Source organism: Diabrotica undecimpunctata, chromosome 7 (assembly GCF_040954645.1).
Source record: "Diabrotica undecimpunctata isolate CICGRU chromosome 7, icDiaUnde3, whole genome shotgun sequence".
In the NCBI taxonomy this organism is placed as follows: domain Eukaryota; kingdom Metazoa; phylum Arthropoda; class Insecta; order Coleoptera; family Chrysomelidae; genus Diabrotica; species Diabrotica undecimpunctata.
This window is the reverse complement of record NC_092809.1, coordinates 27,490,506-27,502,339: the sequence shown is the minus strand read 5'-3', so window position 1 is coordinate 27,502,339 and position 11,834 is coordinate 27,490,506. Positions and strand designations below refer to the sequence as shown.

Genomic DNA, 11,834 nt, shown 5'->3' with positions numbered 1-11,834 from the left:
GTTTGGTTTTTTCATATTGTTCTTTTTAGATGAACTGATGATGCCTTTTGATTAAAAAGCGAAACGTCTTCAATAAATAGATGAAGTTGCTACCTTCTTTGTCTTTTATTTCTCCACTTTGACCGAAAAACCCACCACTCTTCGAGTGTACCTTAAGTTTGCTGATACTCTAAATCAATATTTAAAACAGTACGGTCGAAAAAATAATTTGAATATATATATATATATATATATATATATATATATATATATATATATATATATATATATTATGTGAGTGAGATTTTACCTACAGATTTTTGGAACCCCTATGGGATCTTCTATTTTTCCCCTTTTGGTTGGTTTCGTCTTAGATGATAGGCCTTATTGTAGATAGACTCAGTCACTTAGATTACAACATTCCTTTTGTCAAGAGGTATGTTGACGACTTGATCCTGACCGTACCCACTGATCAAATTACTCACACCCTTTCTGTCTTCAATGAATACAATCCCCACTTGCAGTTCACATGCGAGATGGAGGTAAATAACACCATTCCGTTCCTTGACATGTTAATTGTACGAGGTGTTGACAACATCCTAAGAACCAAATAGTTTAGAAAAAGCATTGCTAGCAATCGCTTCCTTAATTATTATTCCTTTCATTCTAAAAGATTCAAACCCAACATCGTACAGGGATTGGCCTTAAGGACTCATAAGTTGTCATATTCTTTATACAGAAAGGAAGCCACTCAGTTAATTAAAACTATATTAGTTGAGAATTCTTATCCAACTTTTCTTATTAATAGATATCTTTTTTCTACTGCAAGGTCCTTACTTGACCCGACTTATACCAATTTGGGAGATTTGCATAATAACATACTTGACACCAATGAACTCCACCTTGATGAGGTATCCACATCTGAGTCTTCTAGATATTTCTTATTACCCTATTTTTCACAAGTTACAGAGAAACTTACTATGTTTAAACCCCTATCTACTAAAATAGGCATCAAAAATTGTAAAACAGTTGGAAATCTCTTTTCACGTACCAAAACACCTTTAGCTATTTGGGAGAAATCAAATGTAGTATATAACATTCCATGCAAAGACTGTCATTTGAAATATATTGGCCAAACGAAAAGAACCCTTAAAGGGCGTGTTATATCCCATAAAAGTAATATCAGATGCAACAAGAACTCTTGTGCTCTCAGTACCCACTCTATCTCTCTTAAACACCAAATCGACTTTGAGAATATTAAATCTCTAGGATCTGAGAATAATTTATATAAGAGATCCTTCCTGGAAATGTGTAACATATTAAGGGAAAAAAACTCCATAAACAGACGTACTAACATCGATAATCTCAGCATCATTTATCACTCCTTGCTGTTGAATAATCCTTAAAATCCCTCTAGTTAAATGTTACATTTCATAATTTAACTTAGTTACACCTATATCCGATAAAGACATGGCCTAAATTTTTCGGTTTTTATCCTCTAAGGAAAAAAGTAGCTACCATCGATTCTACCTTGATACTTCACATTCGATGTAAAATCCTTTCCAAAATCCTTTCCACATTTTGAGTTAAACAAATTCATATCACATATTTCATTAATATTCACTAATTCTAGGTTCCCCAACAATGGTCATCGGTAGTTTTTATTTCCAACCTTCTTTTTAATTCGATCTATAAATAAATTGACTTTTCTATTCTGTCCTGTAAACACATATTTGTTATCTAGTTGATTTTTCGCACAAAGACTGTTTCCCAAGCTATATTATTTTTTGTTTTGCTCTTCGGAGTAGTAGATCCCTATCTGTCAAAAATATACGCTTTTTTTAATTACTTTGGTGTCTCCAACAATAAAGTTAACTTTCCATGCTTTTTTCAATAAAAATATTTTTTTTTTAAATTGTTTCACTAAGCTCAATTAAAACAAGTTACTTTTTCTCCTGGCTTCATGTTTCGATATATCGTACATCAGCGATAGAATAGAATTATTGTATTATATTATACTGTTCTTGTTAACATATTGTAACATTTTTGTGACTTTTTAATGTTTGTATAAATTTAAAAAGCTCTGAATGTTTTTTTAACTGTAACTTTTATTGTATTTATTAAATTAAATATTAAATTATTGTATTATTGCTCTATTAATTAAATAGAGCAAGTATTCCCAGTATATGCTCCAGTATTCTTGTGCCATAAATTTATGAATATATGTTGTTCAAGTACACCGGCACGTCTATGGGGACCTTTAATGAGCTTTCTTCGGAAAATAGATACTTTATTTTCAGAAAGTGCTTATTCTTCATCCTTACATATCTAGAAAAGAAATTATTGAATCAGAAATAAGAACCATCAATATGGGTTTGGTTTTTAATGTTACAATAACAAATAAATAAAGGTCAGTTTCTATAATATTTTTAATAACTTTAGCTAGAAGGAAGAGATAATAAATTCGAGGTTAATTCACTTTCACACAAACGTGGTTGTCCTATTACCGCACTTTTACTTCGTAAGTTCAATTCAGAGTTTTTAATTTTCCAATTGTTATCACAAAAAGGATCTCTAGCTAGAGAAAATACCTGTTCAAAAACACCTACACATGTCTTTTGCACATGGAGTGTGCCACAAACTAAAACTATGACCAATCCGTGGGGATCCATTCTTCCTTGGGTACCCTCTCTACTAATATTTGGATTGAAAAAAATACCATGTTGTAACTTAATTCTAAATAATGCTTGAGCCAAACTATCTGGATCGTCTTCAACAACGGTAGTGTCACAGTCATTATTTGAATGAAGATTAATTTTCATTTTCGCATCTGAATAAAAATGCTCAGCTCCAACACCTTCGTCATTCATTAGAGAATAGAACCAACCTGCAAACTTTTCTGCTAAAGCTGATATACTATTACTGTCTTCTTTTGGTTTAATTTCATTTATTGTTTCTTCGTTACTTCGATAACTGACTGTAGTTATATCAGCACTTTTGATATTCCAAAATTCCATAATTTTGTCAATTAATTCATTTTTAGTTATAGGTATCTTCATAACTATATCTTTTTCATCCAAATACGAAAACAAAACTTCCCTGGTTACTGATTTCCTTCTTAATATGCTTAAAGTATCAGGTGAATGTTTCAAAATAGCTTTTATAGCATCTACAAAAATAAATAAATAAATTATTTTTTTATTATAATATGCAGATATTTCTTAAATTTATTTGTTGTAATACATTATTAGTGATATAAACACGAAATTATTTTTGGATAAATTTCCATTAGGTGAGTGATTAGGACAAGAAGTATATATTGGTTTTCAAATTTTTGAGTATAGTTAGATACACTTTTCTTTCGACTTATTTCGTTGTTGTAAGTTGTAGTTTAATTTAAAGATGATACTTAGTTTTCAATACATGTTTCTATATTTAAGTCATATGTGAATTAATTTTCTTTGACTTATTTGCAATACAAGTACAAAGACTGCATAGATTAGAGGCTAGGTACTGGCTTACCAAATTGGACGGTCCAGGTTCGATCCCGGCATAAACACCAGACATTTTTTAATTTAGCTGAGCCGCCGACATGCTACAGAGGCACGTAAAAAAGTCGATCCTCGCTACGTAAGTAATCGTTAACACTAAAACTTGAGCAAGAAGGTTACACCCATCGAAGACGTATAATTGGCTGCAGTAAAAGAAAGACTGCCCGGTATTATTCCACCCGCCCTTTCAATATTATTATTTATTCCATTTCTGTTCAATCACATTGAAATAGCCTTACAATGCGTAGAAAAAAAGGAACGACATCAAAGACTACTCTTTCTTGAAGATTTCTTGAATTTTGTCCCAGATTTAAATTTTTTCAACATGAAAATGAATACTAATCTCAGATTTGCAGAGTAGACATGGGTTCATCAATTTCGGCAACCATTGTAAACTTAGGAATTAAAGAATTGGAAACATTTGTCATATCTAAATTGTATAAGTTGACTATATTCTTAAAATATTTAATATTGTTACGAACATGCATTCGGCGTGGCCCATGTAACGGTTGCATCTCGAAAGCATATATACAATATATTTCATAATAAAATTCAATGTACTCCTTAACACGTATAGCTCCATGTGAACCAAACTGGGACACAGCATGTTTTACTACGGACCGTGCATACAATTTGGTCCATAGTATTATTGTGTTTAAACGTTGCCACAGTACGTTTGCTTTTAGACGAATGCTTTGGGGCTTAACGTGTTAAATAGAAAATAATAACAGAATTCCATTTCTTGACTCTTCTCAACTGGTTTACAACCGATGTTTGAGCAGGAAGATATTTAAATTTTAACACAAAAACACCTATATCACATAAAAGAAGAAATTGTATTTAGTCAAACAAACACATCAATTAAATTTTCTAGCCAACAATATAATTCTGAAAATTTGAGAACAGTAAAAGACATTTTAGATTCTCTAATTAGAAAGAGAAGCTTTATCATTACTAATGCTTCACAAATATAAGAATAACAATTCTACCAATTCACATAAAAACATTGCCATACTTTATGGTTTTTCTGAACAGAATTAAAAGATACTATCAAGATAAAAAAATCTAGTAAATATTTTTAAAATACAAATCCAATATAATCAGTTATATATTGTTTATAAAGTAGTGTGTGCGCATGCGAACAACATGCATGTGTGTGTTTAAACCCAGATAAGACACAAACAGTTATGTTTAAGAAAAGTAGAGAAACAACAGAAGACCAATTAGAAATGCTTAACAGACCAATCGAGAATCGGCTTCTTCTACCGTTTGGTGATTTATCTCTTGACATTTTCACCACTTTGGTCTGTCACATTATACTTATGTGATTATTGAATTTTTTTTCTCTTTGGTGTGTACTTCTACATACCTTCCATGTTACATTTTATTTATTTATTTCTCTCTTCTATTGCGCTCTACAGTTCTCTCCCAAATTTTCATTGCCTGCGACATTAACTTTATCCCTCTATAGTTCTTACATTCCTGAATGTCCCCTTTATCTTCATACAATGATACCATCACACTCTCCTTCCATGCATTGGGCATCCTTTCTTTCTCATATATCCCACTCATCATTTGCCACAAATATCAACCCATTCCTCACCTAGAGCCTTCCAAACCTAACAGGTATTCCATCAGGTCCTACTGCCTTACCATTCTGCATCCTATTTAACGCCTCGACAACTTCATCTCTTGCTATCCCCAGTATTACATTCTCATTTGGAATCTCGCATTCTCTGTGTCTCCTCTGGTTTTTTTCATTTAGCAAATTTTTTAAAGTACTCATACCATCTTTCCTTTATGTCAAACTCGGTTTGTAACACTATTCAATCCATATTCTTAATCTGCCGCACGTGGGTCAAGTCCTTTGATGTCCCTTGCTTTAGCAATACTGTATAACCTTTTCATCCCCTCGGGTATTTCCAATTCTTCATACAGCTGTGCAGACGATCTTTCATTAGCAGTAGTTACTTTGCTTCCCTCTTTGCTACCTTGTATATATCCTTATGTTCTTGTCTTTAAGACCTGTCATACCTCTTTCTATCCTCTTTCTTCTCTCTAACCTTCTGTTGCACTTCATCGTTCCACTACCAAGTTTCATTGTCTCTAGGAGGCCCTTTACCAGATGTTTTTCCTACCACTTCCTCTCTCACTCGTACCACAACTTTACTATTGGCTTCCCACCTGTCATTGACTGTATCTTTTTTCTAAAGCTCTTCCAGCACTCTACTCTTAAAGACTATTGCCAAATCCTTATCCTTTAACTTCCACCACTTTACTTTCTGGTGTCCTACAATTTTCTTTTCCGCCTCACCTTTATCTCTGTATCCACTATCACCGGTCGGTGTTGACTAGCTACACACCCACCCTTTATCACTTTACAGTTGATAACCTCTTTTAGCTGACTTATACACAGCACAAAATCGATCTGACTTTCCCTTCCCCCGCTATTATAGGTAACATACCGGTCGTCAGTATGTATATAAATTATTATATTCAATATTGTTTTTTAAATGCTGTTTTTTGCTGTTTTGATGTTTTTAGATGGACAGTTGAAGAAATGTTTTCAAGAAATCAGTTTATCTAAGTAATGTTAACTATAAACTCCTTGACATTCACAAAGTTTTACCTGGAAGAAAATTTTTACGCCAAATTGCTAGTAGTCAGTATATGGTGGTCATGATTATAAAAGATGCCATTTTAAATTAACATGAAGTACAATTAAGTAAATGTCGTTGTAAATTAACTGGGGTATTATGTAACTCAAAATGTCATTTTAACTTATCCTCTTCAAATAAATAACTGTTTCTAATTTAAGTAACAATTTTTATTGTTCTTATTTATATCAGATTCTCAATGCTTAGTTATATTTTTTTCAAAATAATTGTATAGTAGAATCTTAATAAAGAAAAGAAAGCAAATAAAATTAAATAGTAAATAGTCTAAAATGTACTGCTTTATCCATTTGACATTGGATAGTTCTCCAATGACCCGGATAAATCAAGAAGTATTCCAGCCAATTGGGATAATAAGCAATATATCCATTCCAAGGAAAACTAGTTTTACCTAGAGCAAACAGTAAAAATCCAAAGATTTCTACTTGTTCGAAACCAAAATCCAGATTCTCTCAACTAAATATGCCTTCTACGATTTACAAAGCAAACTGACGATGAATAAACTGACATGGGGAATCTAAAATTGCATTCGACATCATATTGTTTCATCTAAATAAGAAGAACCTTTCACAAACTGGTTTCTAATACTCAAAATACGAATATATAAAGATCTAGAAATGACAGTTAAAATTTGATTTCACATATAGTGCCTCTACAATTAGCTTATATATATTTTATCCCTTCAGGACTCATCAGAGCGCCTAAGTAGGAAGTCCTAAACGTGAAATCTTTTCTGTCAAAGGAAGTAATATTGAAATAACTTCCTGAAGATGCATACAGGGACATCTAACAATAAAGTAAAAAGTAAAAATCCGAAGATTTCTACTTATTTGAAACCAAAATTCAGATTGACCTCAATCTGTGCTTTCTACAATTTACAAAGAAAACAGTTTTTTCTATATTTTTACCTAATTTTGGGGTTTAACATCATCACACACATCATTATTAGTCTTATAAATGCTTTATTTTTGACTTCTTCATCTCAGTGTTTATATTTTGGTTTTGCCACATATTGCCAGGTCTCCATGGCTAGACATTGTGATACCAAGGTATTTTATTTCCATTACTTATGCAGATGCCATCAATTTCTAATTTATACCGGGTTAGTTCCTTTCTGATTACTATTCATTTGGTTTTCTGAGTTGAGATTATCATATTAAATTCTTTTGCTCTTGTGTTAAATGTGTGGACTAGTCTTTGTATACTATCTTCTTCTTGGTCCTTGGAATGTATACAACCCTGATGAAAGACTCGCTCTTGAAAATGAAACTCTAACCCCTTGATGTTTGTTTCTAATAAAGATTTGTTATGGTCATGATAACCTGGTTGTAATTGTTCATATGTTAAGGAATACATGCTATTATCTCCTAATTTAAAAATTAGTCTAACTTTGGTAAACAGAACAGAATTAGAAATCAGGATATTACTATATTCATTAATTGTTCATCAATAACACAGAAAGAGAACAGGATTAAATGTATCTCCTAGCCTTTTCCTTCAATATACATACTATCATCTTGGGTGCAACTTATATTCCATCAAGGTCTGACATTAACATCTATTTGGCCCACAGTACTATGATTGAAAATATTGCCACACAGAACAGTGATTCATCGCTCTACTTATTTGGAGATTATAATTTGCATTTGGCTTTGTGGACTTCGCCTGATGAAGATGGTTTACCAATACATAACTCTCATAATGCATTCGTAGATTTATTATTTTTTAATCATCCTCAGTTAGTAACTATAGTTGAAGCCTCTAATTTAATAATGTAGAATAATTTTCATCACACTGCAATTGAATGTGATATTAATTTAGGTACTACTTTTAACCCACTCTTATACAATCAATCATACTTGGACTTTAAAAATGCTGAGTATTGTGCTCTTAGTAATTATTTTGGACTTGTCAATTGGGATTTAATTATTGTAGGTAATAATATTGAATAAAAAATTAAAATAATTTTTTTTATCAGATATTGAATAATGGTATTGCAAATTTTGTTCCCATTAAAAAGTTTGTTTCTTCTAGCTTCCCTTGATGATATCCTCCCGATCGCAAACGTAGCATATTAAAAAAAAAGAAGGTTGACAAAATGGTGTTATAAAGCTTATGTTGCTCGTTTGGATCAAAATATTCTTTATGATGTCCAACAAAAGACTATGGTATCCCCAATAATTTTTTTTATACAATAAGTGCTGTGATATTGGATCTGCATTCGCTAACCATTTTGTATCTCACTTTTCTTCTTTTTACACTCATGAAGACCTGAATGTTGTAACCTTTTTGATTCTGATCATTTAGCTGCTGTTAACATTCAATATAACTCTTTCAGAGGTATTCTCAGATATTCAAAGTTTAAAAGATAACTTGAACTACAACCTGATAAGATCCCCTCTCATTTTTTCATAAGGTGTGTTTATACTTTGAGTAAAGCCATTTGCATGTTGTTTAATCAGTCACTTGTAACTGGAATTTTTTCCAAAAAATGGAAAAACAATTTTGCCACACTAGTAGAAATATAAATCCAGAGACAAGTCTAATGTTAAAAACTACCATCCTATCAGCAAGATAAGTGTGGTCCTCAAGTTGTTTGAACTATTTGTGACAAAAATTTTTTCTTGACATTGTAAGAATATCATCATTGATTAGCAGCATGGTTTTGTCACTGGTAGGTCCACAGTAACTAATCTCTTGTTATTACAAAATAATATAATTAATTCAATAGAGAGTGGCAGTCAAGTGTATGCTATTTATACTGATTTCAACAAAATCATTGATAGAATAAGTAATTGCATTGTCAACTTTTAACAGAATGAGAAAACTTTTCTGTAATCGCAATAATATAACGCTTAGGATAAGAATGCTCCGTTGTTATATTTTCTTCACCATTTTGTATGGGGTTAAGGCCTGGACACAAAAAAAATCAAACATTATAAATCTCGAGCCATTCGAAATGTGGTGTTACTGGCGTATTTTGAAATTATCATGGATGGATAACAAAACAAATGCACAAGTTCTCAAACAACTAGGAAAACAAAGAAAAGTTTTAAATTCAATAAAAATCAGGAACTTGGAATACTTGGGCACACCATGATAGGTGAAAAATATGAACTATTAAGAAATATAATGTAGGGCAAAATCAAGGGCAGAAGAAACATAATGAGAAACCTACAAAATTATAATTGCCAGAATGATTTACAATCTCTGATAGGAGCAGAACTTGAAGAAGAGGTATAAATCATGCTGCTGTTATCAGTAAATTAGATAGAATTAGATAGAAGTTGCCTTAGTAACAGAAGTCAAATAGTTAAAATTAAGTATATCTACTTAAGGTACTTAAGCCCATTTCAGCTCATTCTGGTGTTCCTCAGAGATCTCACCTGGATTGGTAAGGATTTTCAGTTTTCCAAATTTTTATTATTTGCAGATGATCTTAAGTTATATACAAGGGTAAATACTGTCAATGACTGTATAATTTCAATAAGGATGTAGTTGCTCTTCAGAATTGGTCAATAGTTAATGGAATGAGTTTGAATATAGGTAAATGTCCTGTATTAGATTTTCTACATCTAGAGTCCCAATAGTCTTCAATTGACAGCTTTGCAATACATCAATAAAGCGAATAAATATGATGAAGAAGGGAAATTTCTTTGATTAGCAGGTATCTTTTAATCGCCATTATAATTCAGCTACTAGTAAAGTTCTAGCTCTTCAAATACTTAGTTTTGTTTTACGTAATTCAAGGGATCTATCCATTAATTTGACAAAGATAGTGTATAATGCATTGGTTAGCTCAACTTTACATTATGCCTCTAATGTATGGTCTTTGATCTACCAAATTCATGTTAATGTTATTGAAAAAGTTGAACATTTCTATGGTTTATATCATATAAATTGAGGAAGCCGTTGCTTATGAAGATTTGATTCTTATTAGATATTTTAAAGGAAAACAGCTCTGCTTTGGCTTTAAAATATCTAATAGGGTTACCAGAAATACTTGCTTGTTTGATGTTCCATATCACAGCACTAACTATGGTTTTTATAGTCCAGTGGCACTTCTCTCCCAACTTGCCAATGGATTCAGTAACAAGGGTGTAGGTATTACTTGAATATCTTTGCATGTTTTTAACCATATGAGTCAATAAGCTATAAATTATTTGTACATCCCATATTTTTGTTTTCACTGTATTCATTTTCATGATATACTTAGTTATTTATAAATATGTTTCGGCTGTTTATTGTGTTGCTTATTGTTCAACATATTTAGTTTAGGGTTATGCATATTTATATTTGAAATTGATTTATAAAAAGGGGTTCTTCCATAAATAAATACATAAATTAAAAGTCCATTATAGAAAACAATCCCAAAAGAAAAACTTACCATCTTTGGAATTTATTCTTAAGAGTCCTTGAGTAACAGTTCTTACAAGAGATAGTAAGTTATCTTCATCCAACTTAGATAGTAAATCTATAATTCCTGTTTCAGAATTATTTGCCATAATTAAAATTTATGTTAAATTAGGAAAAAATATTACATATTTATTTTTCACAATACAACCAAAACATTGATATAGGTTAACTCTATGTCATGTCAATTAAAATGTCGGTTTTAAACGAATTGGCCCTTTTTCTTATTGACTTATAGTCAAGGAATGAAAATAAAATTGGCATCCTATTAATAAACATTCAAATTAATGAAGCCCTACCATAAACAGTCGACAAATAGCTAATTACATAATATGAGAAATAAAGATATTCTAAAATAAAATAATAAATATTACGATTAGCATATAGGCAACCAATATTACAGTGCAAAATAACTATGGTACTTAACATTTTAAACTGATGCTTTTCACAAGTACGTATTTCGCAGTTGAGACAGTAGAAATTTAACATAAACAGCATAAGGGATGGTATTTTTATGAAAAATTACGAATTATGTATTAATTTGTATATGTAATTACATATATCTACTTTAAAAAAGGACCCCATTAAATTCAAAACTCAAAACTAATAATAATAAGAAAATAAAAATCACAAATTTGGTAAAAGTTGCATCTAGGCAGATAATTATCTGAATTTTCTTTTTGTTCTTTAATTTTTTTTATGAAGCAACTTCTGTCTTTTAATATTAGTACAATTTTTTTGGATTTATAAAACATATCTATACTAGTACATTCATACAATACCACAGAATAATAAACTAATAATTAAATTAAATAATAAATATTAATTGCTATTTATTCTGTGACAACACTTTGTCTCATTAGGGGATAATCTGTTATTAATGACTTTGACGAATTTGATGACGGAATAATGAAGTTATTATGTGCTCCAGTTTGACAGGTGTTAGCGAAAGAACCATCTACTCATCTCTAAGAGGAAGAAAACAAGACAAGATTACTGAGTCAAAGAGACATGAAGAAAAATAACCAATGGAAATTTATAACTTTCATAGAAACGTCCTTCGGAGAAAAAGTTCATTTGTTCTATTTAAACAAAGAGATTCCTACAATGAATAAAATATTAAAGGCAATAAGCGATAATAATTTTCCTTAGTTTGGCCAAGATAAGTTTTGGAAATTACTCAAGGAAATCAGTTTTTTGCTATGAAAATCAAAGA

The 11,834-nt window shown here is 31.0% G+C and overlaps 1 protein-coding gene across 1 annotated transcript; it reads right to left on the bottom strand.

Moving 5' to 3' along the window:
- Window positions 1-2,390: 2,390 nt before the first annotated feature.
- LOC140446214 (uncharacterized protein C3orf38 homolog) lies at window positions 2,391-10,808 on the bottom strand. Its single transcript, XM_072538754.1, has 2 exons — window positions 10,593-10,808; window positions 2,391-3,148 (listed from the first exon to the last, which is right to left on the bottom strand). The coding sequence occupies exons 1-2, from the start codon at window positions 10,708-10,710 to the stop codon at window positions 2,418-2,420; spliced, it is 849 nt and encodes a 282-aa protein (XP_072394855.1). The 5' UTR covers window positions 10,711-10,808; the 3' UTR covers window positions 2,391-2,417.
- Window positions 10,809-11,834: the final 1,026 nt, after the last annotated feature.